This window comes from Epinephelus fuscoguttatus, linkage group LG15 (assembly GCF_011397635.1).
Source record: "Epinephelus fuscoguttatus linkage group LG15, E.fuscoguttatus.final_Chr_v1".
In the NCBI taxonomy this organism is placed as follows: Eukaryota; Metazoa; Chordata; class Actinopteri; order Perciformes; family Serranidae; genus Epinephelus; species Epinephelus fuscoguttatus.
Window position 1 is genome coordinate 33,135,374 of NC_064766.1, and position 27,662 is coordinate 33,163,035.

The following is a 27,662-nucleotide window of genomic DNA, read 5'->3' on the forward strand; positions in this document are numbered from 1 at the left end:
TGGCTGCCATCTTGTTTTTAATGGATTAGTGTATTGTGCTCTTACTACCACTAGATGGCACACAAAAGTGTCCATGAATGAGGACAACAGGTCTATTAGTCTGAGTGGGCCGAAGTTCGCTGCATAGATCAGCCTCTCATTGGGCGGAACGAGCCACCCGCTGAAGTCCCGCCCTACCACCTCTGGTTGTGTAGCTGTTTTCAACTGTTTTCAACACGTCCTTTACTAACTTTTGCGGTGTTTGATCTTGTGGGGATGTAGCCATTTTTCTGCCATGGTTTGCGTCCTGTAGGCGATATTTTTGTGGGCGTGTTACACCAAAACCTGTTTCCCCCCCAGCAATATTTTTGCAAGCGCACCGTTGCTGTGGCACCGCCCAGAACGATTGTGATTGGTTGAAAGAAATACAAGCAGCCGGGGTGTTTTTTCTCCAATCTCAAAGTGAGAGTCGGCCCAGCCAGACCTTTCTTTTCTTGAGAAAGGTCTGGCGAGCGAGACTAGCTGTAGGATTAGTGTATTGTGCTCTTATTACCACTAGATGGCACAAAAAAGTGTCCAGAAATGAGGACAACAGGTCTATTAACTTAGACGAGTATAAGGTCAAGTAAACCCAAAATGTGATGTCCTCATATAAAGACACAGGGTCTCACACTTAATTTCCTGCATTCTGGTGAAATTAAAGGGGCGGCATGGTGGTGTGGTGGTTAGCACTCTCGCCTCACAGCAAGAGGGTTGCCGGTTCGATCCCGGGTGTGGGAGCCCTTCTGTGTGGAGTTTGCATGTTCTCCCCGTGTTAGCGTGGGTTCTCTCCGGGCACTCCGGCTTCCTCCCACACAATTAACCTAGTCCCCACAATTGGGGACTAGGTTAATTGGTGACTCTAAATTGTCCGTAGGTGTGAATGTGAGTGTGAATGGTTGTTTGTCTCTATGTGTCAGCCCTGCGATAGTCTGGGGACCTGTCCAGGGTGTACCCGATGTAGCTGGGATAGGCTCCAGCCCCCCCGTGACCCCCAAGAGGATGAAGCGGTTAGAAGATGAATGAATGGTGAAATTAAATTTAAATAAATTTTTTTTAAAATGGTGTGCCTTTTATGCATTAACTGTAAGTGTGTTTAATTTTGTCACAGTGAAAGACCTCTACTCCTTTCATATTTCATTGAGGGGGACAAATGCACATGTAAATATTGAGGGGAATGTGTCCCCTGTGTCCCCCCTGAAATCTACACCCACATAAAACAGTATGCAAATAAAAAGAATAGAATCATTAAAGAGTAAGTGAGGATATTTGCAAGTAAAAAAAAACAAATACTTTATACCTATAAATAATTTAAATCTATAAATAACCCCTTCTCTGTCTCCAGGTGTGGACACAAGCTGTAGTGGCCATGGTACCTACCAGCAGGACACCTGCAGCTGCCTGTGTAACCCAGGTTGGGAAGGCCCAGACTGCTCAGTGTCCTCCTGCCCAGATGAGTGCAATGACAACGGCCGGTGCGTGGATGGAAAGTGTGTGTGCCACCAGGGCTACACAGGGGAGGACTGCAGCCAGCTCCTGTGTCCAGACAACTGCAACGACAAGGGACAATGCGTGGATGGAAAGTGCGTGTGTTTCCCGCACTTCGCCGGTGAGGACTGCAGCATCCAGAAGTGTCCGAATGACTGCGTGGGTAACGGCCAGTGTGTGGATGGCCAGTGCATCTGTGAAGAAGGCTTTTATGGCGAAGACTGTTCATTAGGTAAGTTATTCAGATTGTTTAAAACACGAACTCTGAATTTGTTTTCACTGTAAGCACAGTAACTGGTGAAATAGGCGGTAATAGAGGCTGAGAGTTAAGCTAACATTAGTTTATGTTAGCAAACGTTAGCGTGTAACGGGAGCTAACGGCTGATATGCTAGCAATAAGTGAATATGCTAGCACCAGTTAATGTTCACAATATATCCCCACTCTGTTAATAGTTATCCCATATTCTATGTGTATTGTGCAATTTACTCCCCCAAGTATTTTAAATAATAAAGATTTAATGCTATTAAAGGCACAAGATAAGCAGAGTTAACGCTCAGTTAGCTAATTGCGAGTTAGCTAACTGTTAGCTAACTGTTAACCGAATTAATTTATGGTTAGCATGAAGTGACTTGATTTCAGACATGAATATCATTAAAATAACCAATGTTATTATGTATGAAATTAAAAAAAGACTAAGCCCCACACCTTTGTGATGGTTCGCCAAGCTGTTGGAGCTAGCATGGCCCCAACACTGTAACTAACTGCACTCCCATGAGAAATATTATTACATTTATTGTACAACAAAAATGCACATTCTGAGAAAGGCAGACAGAGGGGTCTGCAATGTGTGTGTGAAGGATATCACAAGGATGTCAAACAGCAGCAAAAATAGGTTAAAAAGGTTAAGATAGTTCGAAGCTAAAGCCAAACTACAACCTAAAGATGTCAGTGTCAAAGTGAACCACCATATTATTGTTGATTTAGACAGAAGACAATGAATATAAAGGGAATCTTTAATGATATTCAACCAGCTGTGTGTCATCGCAGTGTGTGAAGATAAGCAATGTTTAGCTACCTCCCGTCCTGCCAGCTACTGGACCTCCACTGCTGGACGGGCAGGGAGCTTTGGGAGAAGCCAAGCACCGCTCATCTGCACACACTGCGAGGACACACTGCTGGTTGAATATCTGCACAGTTTCCCTGCTTCCCTTCACTGGTTCCTGTACAGCAGGGTAGGCCTTTATTCAGTGTTATAATCATTAAAAAGCAAAAGTAGCATGTGTGTACATTCAGTAGGCTATATCTTCAGTAGCTAGCTAGCTAACCTTACACGTTTCAGGGTCTGAGTTTGGTTTGGAACAGGGAAGAAACATATATCTCCTTCCAAGCTTTCTAGGTAACGAGTATCGTTACTACACAACGTGCCCCAGGCAACGGTTCGCTCAAAATCCACAAAATCAGCCTAAAATAGGATGAAAGTCTGAAAGGATTGCAGCCTATCGAGCACAAAATATAACAATCAAGCAGCATTTATGAGAATAAAAAGTTCCATCTTTAGCAAAAGTAAATTTAGGTACATTGTGCTGATAATAGGCCTACCTCTCCTGACTCAGGACTTGGACTTTAACTCTTTCCAAGTCCTATTAATAGTTTTACTTAATAAAAAGTTTTGAGTTGGCCTGCTTGTTCTACAGCAACTAATAGCCTACCAACATTCCCGGTCAGAGAAAGACTGAAAATAAAGTGTGCAACATGTGAAAAGTGTCAATTACATGAGTCACAGTCAATGAATGAGAGTCTGCAGCCCTGCAGTTAAATACAGGGACATTTCTGGGGACAGCTCCAGATAGGGACAGGCCACCAAAAACAGGGACTGTCCCTGGAAAATGGGGGCATCTAGCTGATTAGCTCTGTCATAATGAGACAATAGGTTCACACTTAAAAAGACAGATATTTATTGTTGATTTCTGTCTCATAAATAAAAGCAAACCTCAGCAAATACAACAGCGTGGGCTCAGAAAATGATGGGTTAATTAAAAGTGAGAGGTTTAACACAGCTCATAAGCTAGCTTCATCCGTTTTGGGCTCTCCGTTTACTCTGAAATATTCGTGCATGACCAGACCTTAAAGTGGATCAACATTAAATCTGCATTGTTGTTGGCTTTCATGGCCAAGTAGTCTGACAATTTTGGTAAGCAATTCATAAAGAACAAAAAACACCAGCATATTTTCCAGTCTTTTTTATCCTTGCAGACATACATCATTCATATAAGTTATGTTTTTATCGTAGCTAACAGTAACATTTCTGATGTGTGATGAACGGTGTCTGAGCAAGCATATTCCACTGATCTTTTTATGGGTGAATTATATATCTGGGGAACAGCGTAATATCTTTTTATGACCTCTGCTTGATTTAGGTTCATCTATGTTTCTCATGAGAATTAAGATTTTACGTTTCAACTTTTTATTTTGTCACCTCTACAGCTCTGATGACATTAAGCTGTTAATGTTAACTGCCATCTCATGGAAAACACAGATGCTACAAGGAGCTCTGGGGCCATTAAAAACATAACACTTGGCTTGTTCACTTTCATATACATTTCTTTTTCATATCATTTAGTAAAAAAAACTCTTAGGTTCTTACTGAATAAATTCTTAGAGCTCAGAGAAATCAATTCGTACTTGTACCAGCTTATCTGCTATCAGCTGTTTGATTCATGCTGCAGCATCTATGGCTCATTAACTTTTTGTACATCAGATATTTTGACCTTTAACAGTAGGAAAAGCACAAGTGTTACTATTAACATTAATGGTGGTTTTGTTCTATTGAAGTGCCCCAGTAAGAAATGATAGTGTGACAGTCAGCTAGCATGCACAATATGAGGACACTGAGGCTTAAGTAGCTAAATGGAATTCAGCTATCATTCATAATATTTTTTCCACCTGTGCTTTGTATTCTGTAAAAGCCCTTATTTAATCCAATTAGGTTTACTGTTCATATATTTACACGTGAACACAGAGAGATAAAAGGTTCGATAAAGTATCTGAGCTGAGCAAGTAGTTTGCAATGTGGAAGACAAACCCAGTGTACCTACTGCACCAGTAACACTTTCAAAATCATTTCTACCAAATTTGACTCCTAACTATTTGCAATACATGGTCAATCCATTGACATACGTCTGAACCTAAAGGTATGGCAGTGATGATGGCCACAGTGACCTACTTCTGGGGAATTCAAAGCATCTCTCCAACAGTTATTTCAGATAGAGCAGCTGATGGGGCCTTTTCGGCAGGATGACCCTATGACCACTGACAGCTATCGCCTCTGGACAACAAATGACATCAGGTCACATACTGTAATACCACAGGAATATAAGAACACCCATCAGTCTTGTGGGGCTCCATTTGGCTTTGACCCACCTGAAGAGTCATCACCTTTCCTTCTAAATGCACTGCTCACCAAACCACTATTACTGTACTGCCTCAGGAGCAGGGTATAAAATTGCATTTTATGGCAATTTAAGGCCAGGCGAGCAGAAAGGTGAGCAGCAGCAGCCAGGCATGAACAGTTTAATACACTGAGTTCATACTCTGACAGTTATTTCTAAGGTTATCTTGAAGATTCAGCTGCAGGTGAACGGCACAGAATTTAGCTTTTTCAAAGTGCTCGTCTCTTGGCCTGCAGAAGGAGCTTTAAAATAATATTCTATAGACGGCAACCCCTGGCCGTACTTGTCTATGGCATTTCTTCCTCTACATTTAACCCAGAGTACAGAGCTCATACTTTAAAGCAGGGTTTTTTGTAACGTTTGCTGCGCATGGATCCACCAAAAGAAGCTCCACAACCAATTTCAGGTCCTGAACCACAGTCTTCACAGTTGCAGGTCAGCTATGTCAAACCCTTGATGGTGATTTAGTTTCTTCAAGCTGTGTTTTGCTCTGCAGAGGCAGAGCATAGCGAGAGACAGATCTGCGGCTTCGTGTGTAGGTGCTGTTGAATAGAGTCCAACATCAATAGTGGCACCGTGTCAGAGGAAAAGTCAGGGAGGAAGGGAAAGTGGGAGGTTAGAAAAAAAATACATAGTGTTGTTTTTAGGTGTTAGTAATAGTTGTGGTAATAAGCACCAAGAGAAGAGGAGACATTTCTTTGTTTTATGTGGCTACTTTCCATTTCAGCACCTGGATGATGGATGTCAATCTGCTCCCTGCGTGATGACATGACTCTTGAAATACGGCTTTAGATATACTGTACATTCCTCGCCATTAATGTTGATACAGCTTCAATATTATTTTTTATCTCCATTATCAAAGGCAGACACCATGAGGGTTCAGAGAATCAGTGATGCTTTAACAGTGATAATATTTTTATAGCCTGAACCTTTGTCTATCCATCAGATTAGAGTAGAAAAAAAATTGGAAAGTTCAGCAGCCACATTTAATGAGATAATCTCGTTATAAAGCTGGTGAGATTTTTAAAAATGAATACAGTAACCTCTTTAGAGCTCTAATAACACAATGCAGATGCTGTGGATTTAGTGTTCTTATGGTAGCTCTTTTGACTGTCTCAAAAATGTCTGAGATTATGTTCAACATAATGTACCTTTTGAGAATTGTCCTCAACTCAAAACCGTATTTGGCTTCTTCTTCAAGTTCTGTGTGTACAGTAAGTGAAATGTCTCAGAGACTTGATTCATCTTTCCCATTTTAAAATATTTATAAAACACATGGGTAAAATAATAAGACACAGAGGAGCAAAAAATAGAAGCTAACTACCATTTGATTCCCATTTCATTTGTCCTGAACAACATTAACACTGATATTTCCTTTGTGCTCACTCTTTGCAGATTTACAGCCCTTTTAAGCAGTCCAAACTTGTTATTTCAGTCATATTTTCCTCAGAGAAGACACAAATCACTATATGTTTCCACTTTTTCCCATCTTAATATGTTAATTTATTCACCCCAGCTGTTCTGAGATATTATTCGAGGGTAAAGATTGTTGATAGTCGTGCCTAGAGTAGCAACAGGGGGATATTAACTGCTACTGCATGGAAAAGGATTGCTACATTTGAGAAAAAAACATTAAGCTTCCTGACTTTGCCTTGTGGAACGGCATATGAACCTGATGTGAATTCCTTCCCTGCCAAAGTTATGGTGGCCTCCTTCACCACCCATCTCACTTTCTTCCCCTTGAAATATGCTTACGTTTGTGTGTGCTTCTCGAAATGTACCACCATCTACCATCTATTTATTTCGCTCTATCGTGGCCACAGAAAGTTCTTCTTGTTTGTGGAAAGCCTCCCTCCCCAACACTGCTGACTTGCTGTCTACTGTCTTTTGGCTGCTATTTTGTTATTGTACTAGTAATATACCTTCTGATTTGCCCCCTGCTGTAATTTTTCCATCATCTCTGATGAAGCCCTTTGGCCTTGTAAAACCACTGAAAAGTAATATATTTTCCAGTTTCCATCTCAGGTGTGCTAAAGAAACCTCACTGCATTGCTTTTTCCTGGTTCATGATTTCCTGGTTCTGATGTCATTTTGTGGTTTTTTAGGTTTTTAAAAGTTTGCACTGCTTTTTCAAGGCAGTAGCTCAGTCCATAGGGACTTGGCTGTGAAGCAAAGGGTCGGTGGTTCAAGTCCCCCTCCAGGTATGGAGTGTGGACCAGTAGCTAGAGAGATGCCAGTTCATGCTCCAGAGCACTGCAGAGGTTCCCTTGAGTAAGCCTCTAAACCCCCAACTGCTCAGGGCACCTGTCCATGGGCAGCTGCCTCACTCTGACATCTCCCCATTTAATGCACGTGTATAGATCCCATTTGTGCATGTGTGTATGTAACATGTACATAACAACAGAACAGGGATTGACAAAGTATGTCCTCTTCTTCTTCTTTTCCCAAATAATGATATTGATCCAACCAGAAGCTATAAGAGTATTTATTCAGTGTCTATGAGTTAACCTACTGCATCTCCGCTGCACTGAGATGAAATTACTTAAGTTAAGAAATATATCAAAAAACAAATGGAACTACTTGTAAAATTGCTCAGCAGTAATGTAGTACAAACAAAATATAGAAAAACATTGACACAGTCTCCCCATTAAGGCCCATGTAATTGTGTTTTTTTAAATCTTAAATATTCTAACATTAATATTCATTATTTAAAAAAGGATTTACTCAAATTTGATTGAGTGTTGACCACACAATCAAATAATGCCACATTTAACATCATTGTGGCTAAAACCTTGGTGCACAGAGATGCTAAATCATCTTTTTCCTACTGAGACTAACCTACCACAAACCAGTGTGAAAATCTCTCATGTGAGATACCCAAAATGGTTTTTAAATATGACAGAAAATGTTGTGGTCATATACAGTCATTGTAAGTAGCAGAAATGTATCATAAATAATCAGTATATAAACATATAAATGGTTTACAGTGATTAGAATGCAGTTGTAACTCCTCCTGTAGACACCAGAGATGGAAGCTGGCAACAAAAAATGAATTATAATATAGTAAAACACAGTTGTGATAATAAAAAAAAAAAGATAAGATAGAACTTTATTTATCCCGGAGGAGAGGAGACATTCTTATTGCTGACAAGCACTGTACATTCATAAACACTAAAAATGTCCCTCTGTCTGCTTGCAACTGTGTTATTGCCATTTAATACTTTTATATACTGATTATACGGGATAAATAGGGGCACTTAAAGTAAAGTGTAAAAGGCCCAGAGGAAATAGATTTTCTGGTCCTTTAAGTAAGTGTATTAAGGAAGAATAAAGGACATAAAGAAAACGACAAAGGAAAATAGTCAATGGGCTGATTAAACAGATGGAACATTGTATTAAAATGTGCTACTGTGTCTCTGTTAAACCTTTTCTCTCTGTCTCTTCCTCTGCCTGTGTCTACCTCGCTGTCTCTGTCAGTATTCGGCCCTCAGGGTCTGCGGTTGGTCCAACTGACCGACGTCTCCCTCCTGGTTGAGTGGGATTCAGTTCGTGCAGCAGAGTATTACATTTTGACATATAATCCCAAAGATGATGAGAGACTTCTGGAGCAAGTAGGTTTTTGGTTTCTCTTTGATGGAATCTGTAGGAATGTCAAATAAAGGAAGCAGCATGGAATGATATATATTTTTTAATGTTTTACCCTTTGCTTCAACTCACTGTATCTTAGATCCGGGTTCCCAACACAGAGAACTCCTACCTCATCACAGGACTGGAACCTGGGATCACCTACATTGTCAAGGTGTACGCTGTCATTAAAGAAATCCAAAGCGAAGCAGACAAGATTGAAGCAACCACAGGTGAGCACAGGCTGCAGGTGCAGGATTGAAAACAACAGTGAGGCTTTGGAATGTGTGCTTCTTTTGACTAAACGAGCATGATGCAGATTAAGAACCATTACTGGTGAAGTGGTGCAGGGCTGGGTGCAGCATGTTGCCTTTAAATGTGTTGTGTTGGTGTTGTAGTTTCAAAGGCAGATGTGACCCATTAAAGACTCAAGCGGCAGGGAGTCTAGGTATGGCCTGCAGGTTTGGGGGATTTAGTTAGATTTTCTGTGGATTAAACAGTCACATTTGAGGTCACATCTAAGTGCGTGCATGATGAGGCATGAAAACACTTAAGCGACAAGCTCTTAAATGTTTAGAGGAAGGAGGTGTTGCAGATTAGGTACCTAGATTTTAGGAAAGAGGCAAGAACACAGCACAAGGATAGACAAGTTTGGCATTAGTATATTGATTTGATAGTTGCACATCTGAACAATAGCACTTTATGATGTGGGCAGGCACATGATTAAGGTATACATTTATGCATGAATGACCAGTCTGTTCCACATATGCTAAATTGCTTGCAGCTGCAGTTAACATGAGAAGATTTTTTTCCTGTATTTAAATCTACCGTAAATGTCTTTTGCGGAAATACGATGCAAGAGAGCAATGAACAAGCTGAAGCCCGTTATTACTAAGTGTTTCATTAAGCACTGGTTTGTTAACCATTAAATTTAAAGGTAATTACAAGGAAATGGCTCCGCGGATGTGTTTAATGGAAATCGGACTTGTTCACAGATGTGGTAGAGACAGATGTGAGGAGAAAGAGATTACTAGACAGGATTGGGTGGGCGTGAGCGAGACAGACAGACAGAGGGAGCGATTGAGTTTGACTCTAATGTGTGGTTAGCCTGGTTAGCCATGGAAAACCTCACAGAGCATGGCATCCCCATATGGGCATGGGAAAACATGCCATCATCTGGCTTATGGTTGTGTGAGGAGTGCACAGCATGCGGCAGACTGGTTACATAGTCCTCGACTTCAAAAGATAATCTACTTCAAAAGAGGGTTTAAGTGAATGTTTTTCTTTCTCCTCTGGAAAACCCCAATAGCTGCCATAAAAAAATACTAACGCTTTTCATTTGGTACCATTTGTTTTGTTTGATGGTACAGTTCTGTCTTTTTTCACCATATGCTGCCAATTCTGACTTCCCTCCTGGCTATACTAATATCCTAAATGGTACCTATCTGTTTACGCAGTTACATTCATGTTTTTAATGCAATTTAATCTTTGGCAAATACCTCTGTGTGGGTATGATGCGGTATGTATGGTATCTCTGATTCACATATAGGTTAAACCAGTGGTTATGTGTTATCACACTTTTGCATAAAATATGTGTATATATTTAATGTCTTTGACTTTAATGGCAGAAGAACAATAATACAGATGCATTATTTACACTGTCTATGCAGTTATATATTTGTATTTAAGGAATTTATGAAATTAATTCATGTAAAATGAGCAATGATTACATAATCATTCAATACCATTCACAATATACTCTAACATAATAATAATGAGAGTCGTACTGTGCGTGTATTTGTTTTAAATATGTGTTAAATATGTTTAACTTCAGTGTGCAGTTTTCCTGACATGTAAGTGAAGATATTATCCACAGTATATTGTAAGACAAGGCGTGATTTATTTATTTTGATAGAGCAAAATACTAATTTTCTAGTATCATGTTTGGTTATGATATTCTCTTGATGGTCAAATAGGAAATTCCTGTATGGCCTCCTCCCAAGAAAGGAAGGTAACATTTCAGGGTGGAGGGGGATCCGTCGTCTAGCCCAGGGACATGGGAGGAGAGCAGGGCAGATGCTTGTGATTAAGGAGGCTTTAATGCAGGCTTTCCAGTTTAAAGGGTCACGTCTGTACTCCCAGTTCCACCTTGCTTTCCAACACTTGTATCCTTCCCAGATGTCTCTGCCATCGATGGCATCAGAGTTATTGGCCAGACAGAAGTCTCTATTCAGGTGGACTGGAAGAACCCATCAGCTGAGGTGGATCACTTCAGGCTCACACACACTGACCCGGCTGGACAGGAGGAGGAGCTGAATGTACAGAGGAGCCAAGAGGCACGCACTAAGCACACTATTGCCGGTAAGAGTTTCAACAGACAAAAAAACAAGTTTGCATAGAAGATGTAAATACAAATAAAAAACCCTTAAGCCCCAAAGTTGTGCTCTTACCTTAAAGTCTCTCTGGTTAAGCGTAAACTTTGTAATAATTTACCTCTCAATATGATATCATTCAATTCAAAAGACCCACTAAAGGCGCAGTTATACTCGCTGCACAGATGGTCACACAGCAATGATGTGGGATTGTGACAAAGAACCGTTTGGATGTTTTATTCTTTGCAGTTTGTCCATATGGCAAACTAATATTTTCCCAAACTGTTGAGGAGTGTATCAGAAATTCAGGTTTATAGCATAGTTCTTCGTCTATGTGCGTCCGTGTAATTAGGTAATCTTGAAAATTCCCTGACAGGCCAAAACCCGCTGCACGAGACCTCTTGGAAGGACCATGCCTAATAGATAATAGACAGAGGTCACTTTAACCGTGCAGACACTCAAGACCATCACAGATGCATCAAGCAAAAAACAAGCTTTATATTTCTTGCTTTTTTTAACTGATATTTTGCCCTGTTGTTAATTTTATTTCTGTTTTTTTTTTTTTTTCTTCTAATGCCTTTGATGCCATGAATAACTGTACCCGGAGGCATTATGTTTTCGTGTTGTCCGTCCACCCATCCCAATATTTTGAACGCAAAATCTCAAATAGGCTTTTGGGAATTTCCTCAAATTTGGCACAAACATCCCCTTGGACTTATCAATGAACTGTTCAGATTTTGGTAGTCATGGGTTAAAGGTCAAGGTCACCGTGACTTTGTCTCATTCTTGTGAATGCAACAATTTCTTTAAATCTGGCAAAAACTTCAACTTGGAATCAATTATAAACTGATGAGATTCTGGTGTTCAGGGGCAAAGGTTAGTGTGACCTTGCATCCGTCTCATTCTCATGAAGGCAATAACTCCAGAACACAATGAGGAAATTTCTTCAAATTTGGCACAAACGTCCCCTTGGACTTAGCGATAAGCTATTCAGATTTTTGTGGTCATAGGTCCCAGGTCAAGGTCACTGTCACTTTGTCTCATTCTTGTGACTGTGATATCTCAAGAACACCTTGAGGAAATTTATTCAAATTTGGCGCAAACTTTTACTTGGACTCAAAACAAACTGAAATTAGATTTAGATTAGGTTTAGGTGGTCAGAAGTCAAGGTCAGTGTGACCTTGCTTTCATCTCATTCTTGTGACCACGTATTTCCTTGAATATGCAGTATACATTTTAGTACAGACGATAGAAGACAACATTCATGTAATAATAATATAGAGCAGTGGTTCCCCATGTTTTTGTCTTGCGAGCTCCTAAAATGAAGCAGTGTGTACTTGACAGGCCTCATCATAGATAATGGCCTCAGTGTAGACACGAGTTATGACGACCAGGTAAACCAAAAAGTGAATTTCCCTCTCAGAGAGCACATTTGATGGATTTTTAGGCCTGACAAGTTGAAAGTCTCCAGTATTTTGCAAAGGAAGAGACGTCAGACATATAAACATGTGGTGGAACAGGAACGAAGGAGATTTAAAAATGTGTCTTTCTGCAGGTCTATTTCCAGGAACAGAATACCAGATCTCTGTGCAGGCCATCAAAGGAACCACTGAAGGAAAGCCTTCCTCTGTCACTGGTGCAACAGGTCAGTGTCAGCACGTCAGCGTCCATGATCCATTCAAAATGCGTCACACAGTGTAAATTCTGTATATTATCAGTCAGAACAAAATGGGGCCAATTTTCCCCACATGGAGTACCGCTGGACGGAAATTGCAGAGACTTGCGTTTGTGCTACCACCAACTGTGTCTGGATTGGATGACACTTAAAATGATAGATCAGCCACTTGTGGAAGTGAAACACATTAAAGACACAGTGAGGACATCCATATTCCACTTAGTCTTGAATTGGGTGCAGCATCAAAGACAGCTCTTCACTCTTGTCAGGCCACCAGTTATTCAGCAGTGGTTGGAACGTAATAGGAAAAACACATAATCTGTCATACACAATACTGACATGTGGTATGATACAACCTGGTATTACCTTTCACTCACAGCCAATGGTAACAGCATAATAAATACAGCCAGCAAGGAGCATGATTTTTGGTTAATGACGAAGCCCTGGAATTTACAGCCCAATAATCTGGACAGGTCGTAATGGCTGTGGTGAGCTTGTTCACCAAGAGGAAACATGATATGGATGGTGTAACGACTACAAGATGCGCCCTGATGGTTGAAGTGAGAAGGGTCGTGATTTACAGAGTCCATCTGGTAATGTTGGATTTTAGTGGTGTGGCGTTGGGTTTGACGCATTTGTGTTAACGTCTGGTTTTAGGTCGTGAGGAGGAATTCATTTTACAGTTTCACTTTAGCAGCTGGTCATGGCATTCAGTTGCTTTAAAGTTATTTTTTAAGTGACTGAGGACTGGTCCACAATGGCACGACAGGTCTTCAGTTTCTCCCATTATTCTGCTCATTTGTGCTTTGTTATTGTCTACTTTCATGTCTTTCATTTCTCTTCCTTTCTTTCCTCCTTCACCTAATCTCTCATCCACCCTCAGAGCTTACTCAGTTCAAAAACAGTCTCCAGGTTGATGGCTCTTCATTTTTTTAGACCCTGAGGCAGCCAATTTAATGGTTTTTAGTCATCAGTGTTAGCTAGGTATTTTCAAGACTCACCTCTCTTCTTTTGCAGTCAGTCAGGTGCTCAAGGGCCCCTGCCACTGCTAATCTTTCTGTGTGTGAGTGGGCCACCTACTCGTGCAGTAATTGCATGTGTCTGTGTGTGTGAATGTGCTAATCTACACCAGACAGACAGTGGCTTGTCTCCACTCCAGTGGCTACAATCCTTCATTTTAGGTGTTGCACGAAAAGGCTTAGAGGTGATTGAGGAGGATAGTCCTCAGCTCTGCTTGCCAGCGAGGATGTGCTGGTTTTATGATGTCTGGCATGACGCAACAGAGACCACACTCACCTATTATCTCACCAAACACGCTGTATGCACTGGGCCAGCGTGGTTATACGCAATGAGAGATACAAGGAACATAAGGAGGGAACTAAGAAAAGAGCAAAAGCAATAAAGAAAAAGAAGACAGTAAGTGCTATGATTACAGCAAGAAATGGGGGCACAAAATAAGCAAGAATAATAGGAGAGCACAGGGACAAAAAGGATGCAATGAGAAATCAAGATATTTATAGGGAACTCAGGGCAAGACTAAGGCAGGATATAAAAATTGATGTGTCACAAAGAGGCAGTTTCAGTGACATTATGTAGTCGTGCATAATGCATTACTGCATAGCTACAGTTATAGTATGAAACTGAGCTTTTGCCTGGAGAGGCTGTAACTGGCTCTTGTAGAAAGACTTTTCTAAATTTCCCCTTCATTTTTACCATCAGTCTTCCACTCTTTCTCACTTTTCTCTTTCTCAATTTCCTTTCAAGGTTCACTGCATGTATTTTATTTTTTATCACGTATTTTGTTGTGGTCCCTCATTCCCTGCCGGACAAAAAAGCCACTAGAACCCACTAACATTTGGCTTTTGCATATGATGGGAAAGGTTATATTATTTGTGGACTCTAGTTCTGATCAGCAACGATGGAAATGCAACACATGCTTTAGCCCCTATGCAAGCGTGATACAATGACAGGCTGCCACAAAATAACATCCATCTTTGTCCAAGCACTGTTTGAACATCATTCAACATTAAGTCAGCACTGAGTTTGACAGAAAGACTTGATAAAAAATACTGATAGAAAAAAAGAAGTAACCACTGTAACATTTTCACTGGTGTCCATGCTGCTTTCTACTGTTTATTAACCTGTTTTCTGGGTCGTCTGTGACATCAAATGTGACGCACCAGAAAAAAAACAGAAAGGCATACTCGGCTACTGCAGAGCCAAGTACACGGCTTTGGTCTATTGGAAATGGGAAAGTAGTCTACTGACTGTATAAACAGGTTTTCCCACTTTTAAAAAACCTGCACTCACTGATTTTGGTGGAAAGGGATATTTCAATCTTCCCTGTCATGCTACCACTTTGAAAAATGCAAAATAAGCACATACATTTGTTTATTAGTATGGGAGTTTATTTACGGTTCTTTACCAAGATGACAAAAGTAGCCCCAAACTTGTAAACATGTTTTTATTGTACACTGTAAATAGTGCTGAAATTGGTAGTATGTCCTTGGCCTTGTAAACTGCATGCTGTATGTGGTTATCAAATGCCACTGTATTTAATATTTATGGCTTGACTTCCATATGTGCATCATCCAGTGTGGCTCTGTAAATCATCCTCGCTCAGCCTGTGGTATGTTGAAATTATGCTAGTCTTGCTGTATAAATACATTGTGTGTGTGTGTGTGTGTGTGTGTGTGTGTAAGAGAGATTCCGTGGGTGGCTACGGTGTCCTTTATCTGCCATCAGTTCCAGCGTGAAATGATTCAGTGACAGCTAACATTTAGGAAAACACCAGAGTCGAGTGGATCCCTGCAGACATTTCACAGTCACTAACCTGCCAAAAGATTATAAGGCGTATAAACACAGCATACCATGGCTGCTACTGCTGATTCAGATTCAATAAAGTCACCACCAAGGCCCGTATAACCAAAAGCAGATGGACTTGGCTTTGGTAGAGGAGCTGAATGTTTAGTCTTTATGTTATCTGGACACACTATATAGCACCTCATGTGGCCCAGTGGGAGTACCTTGTCTGTTCAGACTTGTCCATCAGCGTTTTCCGAGACAGCTCTGTGCAGTAGATGCCAGAAAAATGACAAGTGAAAACGTAAGAAGGGACATTTTATAGAGATAATGATGAGAACTCTAACCCCTCTTTGTCTGTTCGTTATATTGGTGAGAGACAGCTCGATAGGCCTGTTGATGTGTGTGTGCACATTCAGGCTGGATATCAGTACTCAATGCCTTTAAGAAATCTACCGAAATAAACCGATACCAAGTGGTAAGAAAACTTTTCCAGTCAAACTAAACCTGCATGCAGTCGTTTTATATATGGTTTTACTTGCAATTTCACACCCAATCATCAAGCATTCTTAATTTAATGAGACGTGTGATTGGCCCACTACCGCAGAAGCTACAACCCATTCAGTCAGTGGTGTGGTGACGTCAAGCACAGTGTAATTGACAGAGTTGGCGATACAGCGTGCCGAGATGCCGCCAAAGTATTTTAAAGTATGACTATACTACACTTATGCAAGTGAATGCTTCCATTCACATAATAGGGGTATTGAATGAAGCAGCTATGTGTGGCATTAGGAGGATGCATGGATACATACATTCTGTAACACAGCACTGAATCCTCAAAAGAAATTTTTGCGTCAGTTACAGTACGATTGGTGTGGGTTGAACTGAGGCTGGGCTTTTCTGTGTGTGTGTGTGTGTGTATAATGTTTCATTTTGTACATGTTCACACAATCAGAAATTAGATAGAAACAGATTTGTTTTATTTTGAGAGGTAATAATATATTGATACTTTCTGGTGATTGATAGCATTAGTAGAGGCTTAATTAAAAAAACAAAAAGAACTATGTTGGTCTAATGGGGTGTGAAATTAGCACTAGTAGAGTGAGAGTAGCCTGGAAACCAGACGAATCTGCAAGCTCATGTTTCATTTGCTCTGGCAGATGCATCTGGCTGGCCCAGTCACAGTCGTTTATCTAATATGGGGCGGGTTTGATACAGTGATTGACAGAGGAGCGTCACCAGCCCAGATTTGAAAAGTCACGTCACACATTTCTCTGCTCTGATTGTGCGTAATTGCACCTAGTCTACTTTGTACAGCGCAGCGCACCATGCTCACGGAACTCAGATCAAACTGTCAAACAAGGCAGGACTGATCAAATATGAATCAGATTCTGTTACTGCATTGCCTGTCGCCAGTTGATAATACCCAGATATCCAGATTAATTCCCATATGTGTATTACTCCGGTGATGCCAGGCTACAGTGGATGGATAATAAGCAGATGATTTAGGATGGCAAAGGGGGCCTTTCATATCATCCGATATCGTATGTTGCTTCTACTTCTGGATGTGGCAAAGTAGACATGTCCATTCTTTCATGAAGAATTATGAGCTGCTAGTGGTACAAATAGATTGTTGGATAAACATGAAAAAAGCCTGTGGTCGCCAGAGGACTCCACAACAAAACATATGTCTCACCTGACACACTGTAGTTCCAAAAGAATGGCGCCTATTGACACATATTTTCCATGGGCCCCATCCACAGACGTATTGTATGGCTTCCTCTGCACAGTGAGGCCGTAAATGATGAAAGATGGCCTGTTGCTGTGCGCCTTGTGGTCGATGCCTCTGCTGAACATGCCACCCATAATGGATAAGCTGTTTTCCAAGCAGCCAAAGCCACAGCTCGTGTTCTGTAGCCCGGTAGCCACTGTCACTACACAGCTAGTGGGGTAGAACGTCTGGAGAAACTCATTCCATCATACACTGTAACTTCAGAGCAAATGCAAGGCGCCCTCAGAAAGTCGTAGTGTTTGGAAAAAGAGATCTAAAAACGTATAGACTGTATCAGACAGCCAAGACAGCAGCTATAGCATCTATACGAGCCAAAGAAACTCCAGAGGGTAACAACGTAACACCAAAGAGGGAGAGGGGAAAGTTTTGTTTTGAAGAACAAGGCATTGAATACAAGCTGAACTCAGATGGTTGTAAAGCAATTTTAAGCTGATTTGTAGTGACATAAAAAGCAATAGCACTCTCTCTGTCAAACTGTCAGACACTTTTATTTGCTATAGTTCATTTGGGTTGTCTGACTGCTGTAAATCAATTTGATGCCCATTTATTTAATTCACTTTATTAGGTTAGGAGGAGATGTTTAGGAGACATCACTTTTGGTTAAAAAATGCAGGGTTCATTCTCTTCAAGCTGTCTGTAACAAAGCAGTGTTTGTTGGGAAAAGTTAGGATTTATCAATGGTTGTTAAGATGATCTGCTCTTTTCAGGCCTGTTTCAGTCAAGTGTTGCCTTCACTGGGGACATATAGACAGAAAGCACTGTCGGATGTCTGGCTGTACAGAATTAGATTGCTTCTCTTTTGAAGTGGGCAAGTTTTGGTTTAGCAAACAAAAAAATATCTATTAGACTACAACATGTGCACTTTTTAAACATAATCCAAAAGCCATTGATAGTGCAACTGAAATGAAATTACTTCTATAAAGTGTGACAGCTACTCCCCAGTTGCTACCAGATTGCAAGCTGCAAACACAATCTGCATGCTGCCTGTTTGTGTGTCAAGTTGTACTCACACATTCCTGGTGTGAAACCGTGAAGCTATTAGGTGTAATAGTAAAACGTTCACAGTCTGTGTGAAGATATCAAAACAAAGGACAAAAAAATTCAGTGAGTTATGAAAAGACTAAATGTAGTATATTTGATTTTTTTTGGTGCATGTGTGATACAAACTGCTGTTGATTTGCTTTTTTATTTAGAGGAACTGTTACTTTTTATAGTCTCCGGTATGATAATCAAAGAAACCAAACATTCAGATGGAGTCCTTATATGGTGTTTCATTGTGTATGTTTCTGGGCTCCCTTAGTAGCGCTCACTTAGGTACTTAGACTCCTGATTGACCTCTCATTTTTAGGCCTTGGAGAAAACACTCAACCCTAATAAAATGGAGCCATTATACATTCTTTCTGTGGTTTAGCTCATGACAGACTGTCAGGCAGTGCAGCCGCAAGGACAGAAAAGTGACAACGGGAAAGGAGAGGAGAGACAAAGAGAGGGTAGAGCTAGACAGCTGCATGGTGCCTTTCTTCTTCTGGATGCATCATCAATCAGTTTTCATGATGCAGACTGTGCACTGACACAAGAATGACCTCCACTGAGCCGCTGCCACGGAGGAATAATCCTAAATGATGATTGCTTTTACATTTCCCCTCACTTCCTCTGTGTCTCTCTTACTAGGCCTCTGCAGCTCTTTCATTTTCTGTCTCCCTCCCCCTCTCTCTTCGCTTTCATCGAGACTCCCTCGACAGAGACTAACACCCATCCACACACATGCACCACCAACTGCTCCGCCTGCGTCTTCCATATGTCTCCTGTGATTCACCAAGCCCACTGACTTTACAAACAGGCTCTGTGTTCTGCTGCACTCCTCTGTCCTCGTCCTGCTGCAGCTCATCCTGTGGAGCCCAGTGAACAGGACCAGAGCATGAGTGGGGGTGTGTGCTAGTGCTTTTTTCAAGAGCTTCTCAGAGCTCTTCCTTTGAGACGGTGGTTCATTTGTCATTTTCAGTGTCCATATGAAAAAGAAGCAAAGAACAAGCTTGCATACATTTATATTGGAAGTGTGCCACATCCACTCTGTGTCAGATGAAAAGAAAAACAACATTCAGTGACATTTCCTCACAGTGCTCTATAGTTCCTTCTTGCCAAACACTGCTGCAGCTTACTGCTTACTCATACCTGTCACATGCTGCACACCATTTCAGTGAGTCCAACCTCAGACTCCTCTATTCAAACTGTACATTAAACTGTTGTCATGCCGTACCCATCCTGCCCCTTGTAAGTAAAACACATCCCTAATTGTTGAGATTCTTTTCCCATGAAGTGCAGCAGCATCAGCGCTTTCAGCAAGTGTCCAAAAATGACATATGTGCATTCAAGTGACAAAACCCTCTACTGGCAATAGTAATTACGACAAAACCACAGACGGATGCGTCAACAAAAGTCCAGACTTAAACAAGTGAGACCGCTGCTCTTTCCCATTTCCCCGAACCTTAACCACATGTTCATTATGGTAACCATGAGGATGAAGCAGTAATTTAAACCCAACCACATGGCTCACTACCCTTAACCTAATTACACTTATTTAAACCAAATCATGATCTTTCCTCAAACCTAAACAAGTCGTTTTTGTGCCTAAGCGTAATCAAACCCTAACCATAGTGTTGTCTATGCGTCATTACGTACAACATCATTTGTTAAATTTGGAGTTGGACTTGTTTGTTTTCTTGTATGGATTTGAACGAAAACTATAAATCTGTATCATTCAAACAGAGGGGATAAAAAACAGTAAATCACATAAATCGTTGTCATACTGGCTGTTATGGAAGGCACTGATGGACAACCTTTGTCATTTAGGTATAAGAATTTGTTGCTAAGCTCTTCATTCATTCACACTTGTTCCTCACAGCTTGTGCTGCTTACTCCTGCTGCTGTACCTGCCAATACCTCCTTCTGACAGATACATTTTGTGTTTGTTTTTGCTTTTATTCTTCATGCTTGTCTTGTTTATGTAAAGCATGTTACATATTTCAGGGATACGTCTCCTGGTCTCTGTTTTCCGTCTCCTGGGTACTGTTAGATTGTGCTTGCTCAGCTGAGTTTCTACAGCTTTACATGTGGATGGATTGGAAGGATCAGTGAAGAACAAGAACACCTCATTTGTCTGTTATTCTTTTTTTTTAACAACACCCTTTCTTCTTCAGACATTGATGCTCCGACCAACCTGATCACGACTGAAGTAACAGAGGACACTGCAACAGTTTCGTGGGATCGTGTCCAGGCAGATATAGAGGGCTACATGTTGAGCTACACCTCTGCTGAGGGCTCCAGCCCTGAGATCCCCGTAGGACGTGACAGAACCTCGTACAGGCTGGTTGGCTTGAGGCCTGGAGTTCTCCACACTGTCTACATCTGGGCCTATAAGGGAGACAAAGTCAGCAGTAAGGGCTCAACAGAGGCTGAAACAGGTAAACTTTGAATTCATTACAGGAGTGATCAATGCATTTGATCTTTTCTCTGTGTCCACAGTGAAAGAACTTCATAGATTACTTCTATATTAATGCTGGACACTTTATGTTTAAAGGATCTGGTGTTTGATATGACTTCGACAAAGAATTACACAAAGGTTTGAGATAAGAGATTAATCACTAACACCTCAGTCTGAAAAAAGATGTAGATGTAAAAAAAACCAAAAACATTTTGACGTGGGACTCTCAGATATCTCAAGTGTTTCCAGGCAGCGTGTTCCTTTTCTTTCTTCTTTACAGCTTGTGAGCAGAGACAAAGATGTTTTAAGTGGCTCTTTTTTTCAAGCTCCTTTGTGCTAGACGCTCTTACCTCAAATAGCCCTTGTGTACAATGCACCAATCATTTCGCTTTGATCTCCTGTGTGTTGGTTTTCCACACAATTTCCTTGTCTTTGTTGCGATGGCAAGAAGTAAAAAGCATCACAGTAGACACTTAACACTTAGCACGCTATCCCCTCTTTGCCTAACTGCCAAGAGGGAAACTGAACTCCCACTAAAACAAGGCTATTTAACATAATTAGGCTGGACACTTGATTTAAAGGCGGTTTAGTTTAGCCTGGGGCTTAACGTCTTTAAGAAGTTTGAGAAGAGCCAATTTTGCTTCGTTAACAAAGCCAGCGGTTTTGTTTCTCCTGTGTTCTCCTGTCTCTTCATCTTAGCTGCTGTGAAGGTTAGCAGCTGCTGCTGTCTGCTTGCCTTTATGTCTCTGAAGAGAGGCGGCAGAAGAACGCTTTTGAGGACTGATTGGTTTTATCCAGATGGCTTTAGACACCAGAAACTTTTAGGACATTCATGTATCAGCAGTGAAAGAAGATACAGTTTTCACATTTTTATTGATGTGACTGTTAAATACAGACAGTCTAAATGTTTAATATGGTCAGGAATACAATGTAAGAGCAGCAATCCACACAGCACACTCCACAGTTTTTGTAATTCATACTTTATAATTTTTAGGTTGTTGAATTTATAATTTACACCCTGCACTTCTGTGGGTGTATGGTGATGTGTGTGTGTACTGTATGTGTGTGTAATAGTTTCCTTTGCTTTCAGCCAACTGGGTAAAAAACGGTTTACTTCTTTGAGTTGCTGTGTTTGCTGAATACACCTGATGTCTTTTTTCTATGTTAATGCACATTTTAAATTTGATTTTCATTCAGGTTCAGTCTTCAGATTTTTGCTGGTACTTTTTGATGAGAAAAACAGACATTTTAGCTCCAATAATTTCACTCATAGATCAACCAGCGGGAGTGATCATGGAGGCAAATATCTGAAGTGGCTTCAAGCTTACTTTGGCAGCTGATGATGTTAGCAATTGTGGTCTTAATGAACTTTTAAGGGATGGTTCAAACTTTGTGAAGTAGGGTTAGATGAGATATGTATCCATAAATGGTGTATTAACTACAGTGGATGATGGAGTTTGGAGAAGCAGGCAGGAGTTCCACTACAGAGGCTAAGCAATGTCCTCTGTGGACAGTGGCAGCAGCAAAACGTATTTAAGATACATTAAAAGAATCAGTTTAAGAATACTTCACTGCTTTACCTTGCCGTAGACAACGCTATGTGACTGGAAACTGAACTGAAACGCATCTACACAATCTTCTAAGCCAGACTCCATTGACAAAAACAGTAATTTTACCTTGCTGAACACGGAAGCTGCTGGTCCACCGCTGCTTTGATCACTTAGTTTGTTTACATTAATGTGTGACTTTGGTGTTTAAAGGGTTAATTCAGATTCACCAAATTCACACAAACAAACTAACCAAAGGAGCCAGCGGTAGACCAGCAGCTGCCATGTTAAGCAAGCTAAAATTACCGTTTTTGTTAATGGAGTTTGGTGGCTTTGCAGAGAGCAAAGATAGACAGGGATCTCTGGTGTCCCAGAGACACTCCCCTAATGCCAGGTCTCACTGCTCTCCGCACTGACCCAACAACCTCCTTTACCTTACATTACACATGGCCCAGCCCAAACAGCATTGCCACCTTCAACAAACCCAGGCTCCGTTTATGCGAGCTTCAGGTAGTGACCGTGCTGATACTACCTTTCCTAGCACGTTCACCATACCCTATTTCACACGCTAAATATCATAACTCCAATATAAAATACATTTTGCTGCTAACCCCTTCCACAACAGTACATTTCTTAGCTTCTGTGGTGGTACTGCTGTCTGCTTCTCCAAACTGGGGCTTGCTGACCATCATGTACTGTAGGTAATAAACTGACAGCCCCGCTTCTCTTTAACATGAGCGATACAGGGAGTAATAACTATTGTTATTATCACTCTGTCATGACAAGGGAGAGATGTGTGAATTATTTGGTGTATACATGTTGGAAGTTTTCACCCTCAGTATTTAAGTGAACACTTCCTTCCCTGTTTTTGAACCGTCCAGAACAAACATCCGGAGTGTGATAGAGCAGCAAAGTCAAGATACAGATTCATTTAGAGGCCAAACTAAACAGTGATATTGTATCACTGTAATCTGAGTGGTTCAGATTTTTCTCAACTACAACAATGTTCTGTCACCATCTGTTGAAGTTTGCATGTTCTTTAATTAACATAGCTCATAGTATACTCATCGTAGCTCTGCTTACATAATGTGATATGATGTCAAACTTGGACTCAAAACCTCAACAGAAAAAAAAACGTCACATTGGATTATTTGATTAATAATGAAATAATTTCAACATTTGTTTAACTAAAGTTATTCAGTGTTTCTAAACAGATTTCATCTCCTTGATGAGACAAGAACTAATTTTGATTAAATTACCAAAAAGATATCAAATCTCTCCAACACTTTGATCCAAGTTTGACATTTCTATCCTCTTATACTGTGACCGAAGGTGATGTGTAAGAGGTAGCCACATTATGCTGATTTAGATCAGCTGTAGCTGTGTAGTTGTTGTTATGTTTGCACTAGATGTAGTGATGTTCTTTAGTAGTCCATACTAACCATAACTCCTCACGCAGAGCTGGACGCTCCTACTAACGTCTTGGCCCAAGATGAAACAGAGTCCAGCTTCAGGGTGTCCTGGGATCACACCCAGGCAGAAATTGATGGCTACGTCCTAACCTACAGCTCCTCTGAGGGCTCAAGTGAGGAAATCCCGGTTGGATTTGACAGCACTTCATATGTGCTGACTGGCCTGAGGCCTGGTGTCCTCTACACTGTCTACATCTGGGCCGTCAAGGGAGGCAAAGCCAGCAGGAAGATCTCAACTCAAGCTGTGACAGGTCTAAAATCTATGACTTTCTGTTCAAATCCAAAGCATTTTATTATCTGACCAGCTGATGCCAAAATGTGGGGTTAAATGCTAAATGCACAAGTATGTTTGGACATCTTAAAACATTTTTATATTCCTACATTATAATCTGACCAACACCTTTTTGTAATTAGTCTATTTCAAAACTACATCTCTATATGAAGAACTTCACCTCCTGAGCACTACTGAGTCCAGCTTCAATGTGCCATGAGGCCAGGTCTTGGGATGAGATGATGGAAATCATTTGAGCTTCAGCTCATCTGCAATCTGTAGTTTGCATCAGTAGTGCATTAACATCCTCTACTAACATCTTCCCCTAGAACTGGATGCTCCTGCTAACCTCTTAGCCCGAGATGAAACAGAGTCCAGCTTCAGCGTGTCTTGGGATCCAGCCCAGGCTGACATAGATGGCTACGTCCTAACCTACAGCTCCTCTGAGGGCTCTAGTGGGGAGATCCCATTGGGGCCTGACAGCACCTCTTACACGCTGACTAGTTTGAGGCCTGGGGTTCTCTACACCGTCTACATCTGGGCCGTCAAAGGAAACAAAGCCAGCAAGAAGATCTCGACACAAGCCGAGACAGGTCTCAAATCTACCATTTTCTGTTAAACCAAACTACCTGACCAATTGACCGATCCGAAGTCCTGCCCCTTTTAGTTGCTGTTGCCAGGTTGGACAAGCTTGACAAAAAGAAACATGGTGGTGCCAGTTCTGTTTAGCTGTTTTGGCGTCAGGCAGTATAGCTTCAAGAAGCCGACCGTGAGGACTTAAGTATGCAGTGGAAGGATACATTCATGATGGGATGCTGGACATCTAGCCTTGATCTGGCGAACGATGTCATCTTAAAAATATGTCAGCGACAACTTATCTGTCCTTTCCCAAATCTCTTTAACATTCCCACAGAAAAAAGGAAAAGGCAATCTGACTAACGGTGGTGATCTGACTTACTTGATGTAGGTTACATTTTGCTAATATTAGCTAACTCAAGATGTGACTATATGCAATGTAATGTGTCTGTGAAGACTATGACACCAATGTATTGTGTCCAGCGTTGCTTTTACAGGTCCCCCAGCCACATTATCTAACTGTCTTCAGAATTTGTTTTTCTTTGCAACATAGACAGGTCTAGCACATAGCATATTTAGTGTAACAGGAAAGTGGAAAGTGGAAAGTTGATAGAGTTCTGCCGGGAACTGAGCTTGCTCAACTGTTATTGGAGCACAGAGCAAAAAGGGGCAGGACTTAGGACGGGTCATTGAAATACTTACGTCACATGTTCTTTTGTGGAGCCATGTTTGTGTTTAATACATCATATCTGCAGCCATTTTGACAAGACAACTTGCCTGTAAACCCCAAGGAAAAGTGTGTTTCTCACATGGTAGACTAATCAGCTTGTTTGTTTTAAGGAGTTTTCCAATGTATTCATCCATCATTTCATGCATGTACTGGCCAGCTTCTTATGCGGGTCACGGTGAGTAAAGCAGCCCAGACATCCTTTTCCCCCAATAACTTACTCCAGCTCTTCCTGAGCAGTCCCATGCCAGCTCAGAGGTGTAATCCCTCCAGCATGTCCTGAGACTGCCCTCAGTCAGTCATGCCTGGAGCATAAAGAGGCACTCGGGGCTCAGGCTCATTCTTTCCAAGTGACCAAAAAACCTCTACATGCTACTCTGGACTCTTCACTCTTCTCATCATGTAGACTGAGGTCAGCCAGCATGTCGGGAGACATATGATCAGTCAGTTACATGTACTTTACTATCCAACATTTGTGACCACAGTGAAGAATGGATTGAAGATTGACTCTTTGGCTCAGCTGTCTCTTCACTAGCATGACCTCATATAATGTCTGTATTTCTGCACCCAATCCCCCTAATGTTTTGTCGTTCTCCTTCGTTCTAAATCATGTGTGAAATCCTACTTATCCTGGATTCTTGAAACAGCTGCCTAAATATCTGAATGGGAAAAGACTTTTACCAGAAGAGGACAACTGAAGGATGCCTTCCTCAGTTTGACAGTCTACTTCACTCCTGCAGTCCACCACCAGGTTTCTTGTAGTGTCTCCATGACACAGTCTTCACTTTCTTCCATGATTGGGATTTTAAACAGAGTCCACCAGGTAAATCGGGTTAGGTGAGGCTAGATTTAGCATTAAATTGGGCTCTCAGATCGATGCACATTCAGGGAGTCACAATGTGCTTAGTCCATTCTATTCTTCCAAACAGGTATCGTCCCCAACTCGGGAGCTACAAGGTTTTACTCGGCCGCAGAGCCTCTCATGTCCTTACTCCAGGTGAAGTTTTCTTAGCTCTTGCTATAACCGTGACTCCATATGCAGAACTTGGCACTCCACCTTAACTCCTTGCCCATCATCAGTGTGTCGTGAGACGAAGTGCAGTCGAAAATCAATGGACATAAGTATAGCTCCAGTTCTGATGAGAGCTCAAGCACAGAGACACCTCTGGGATCCCATGCTGGCTTACAGGCTTACTGCCTGAGTCCTTATTTCCTTTACATCCTCTCCATTTGGGCAGTGGGGGCAGGGGAGCTAGTGGAAAGATTTAAACATGTATCACATCTCATATATAGAGGGTGTCTTATTTCTTATGATGTAATATATGAAGGTAAACATCGTTCTCCTTGTAATTACTAATGTTTGTAGCAAATGCATGCCAAAAGATTTCATTTGTTTGCCTCTGGGTGAAAAATGAAACAGTACATCTTGTAGTTTGCATCAGTAGTTCCTGTAGTTTGCATCTGTAGTATTATAACCACCTGCACTAACATCTTTCTCTAGAACTGGATGACCCTGCTAACCTCTTAGCCCGAGATGAAGCAGAGTCCAGCTTCAGCGTGTCATGGGATCCAGTCCAGGCAGAAATTGATGGCTACCTCCTAACCTACAGCTCCTCTGAGGGCTCAAGTGGGGAAATCCCAGTTGGGTCTGACAGCACCTCTTACAGGCTGACTGGCCTGAGGCCTGGTGTCCTCTACACTGTCTACATCTGGGCCATCAAGGGAAGCAAAGCCACCAGGAAGATTTCAACAAAAGCTGAGACAGGTTAATAAACTATGAATAGGCAGGCTTTTTTATATTGGTAAAAGTAGAGCTCTCTCTCTCTCTTGAAATGGCAATTTATCGTTTAGAATCTTTAAAAAAAAGGTCAATTTTTTACGTTTATGCAGTCCACACTGACAGGCAAAGCAACATTTTACATATGGAAACATTTACCAATGGTTGTTATCCCGAACTCATTTTCTCCAGTTCAGGGATGCCTTAATCTGATGTTTATATGACTGTGTCTGTTAATGATAAAATCAGCCACCATAATTTTAAATCAAACACACTAAAGCAAAACTGGATGACATGCTGTATATGAACACTGATAGGGGTGACATACCACACGAAAGTAACAACAAGAATAATGCGAACAAATTCTGGATTGTTTTAAATGTCTTTCTTGGTAGGCATTAATAAATTGTGCAAGACCCAAAAGCACCACCGCTGTGGTCTTGTAATCTTGGCACTAAGCTGTTATTCAGTAACGAGTTCCAGTTATCTTTGCATAAACAAACAGGTTATTGTTCTGTTAGTGTTAAAAACAAATGCCGTAGTCTGAAACTGCTGATAAGAATTTCCTGTCAGTCAGGTTCTGTCACCCG

At 41.2% G+C, this 27,662-nt stretch overlaps 1 protein-coding gene across 1 annotated transcript in view; it reads left to right on the top strand.

The window, feature by feature from the left end:
- Window positions 1–27,662, top strand: part of tnn (tenascin N) — a 55,794-nt gene that overhangs the window by 18,086 nt on the left and 10,046 nt on the right. The window contains exons 4-12 of the mRNA XM_049599243.1: window positions 1,364–1,738; window positions 8,434–8,567; window positions 8,684–8,813; window positions 10,759–10,941; window positions 12,508–12,597; window positions 20,419–20,682; window positions 23,709–23,972; window positions 24,322–24,585; window positions 26,797–27,060. Of these exons, the coding sequence (XP_049455200.1) occupies window positions 1,364–1,738; window positions 8,434–8,567; window positions 8,684–8,813; window positions 10,759–10,941; window positions 12,508–12,597; window positions 20,419–20,682; window positions 23,709–23,972; window positions 24,322–24,585; window positions 26,797–27,060 (1,968 nt within the window). The remainder of the gene's footprint in view (window positions 1–1,363; window positions 1,739–8,433; window positions 8,568–8,683; window positions 8,814–10,758; window positions 10,942–12,507; window positions 12,598–20,418; window positions 20,683–23,708; window positions 23,973–24,321; window positions 24,586–26,796; window positions 27,061–27,662) is intronic.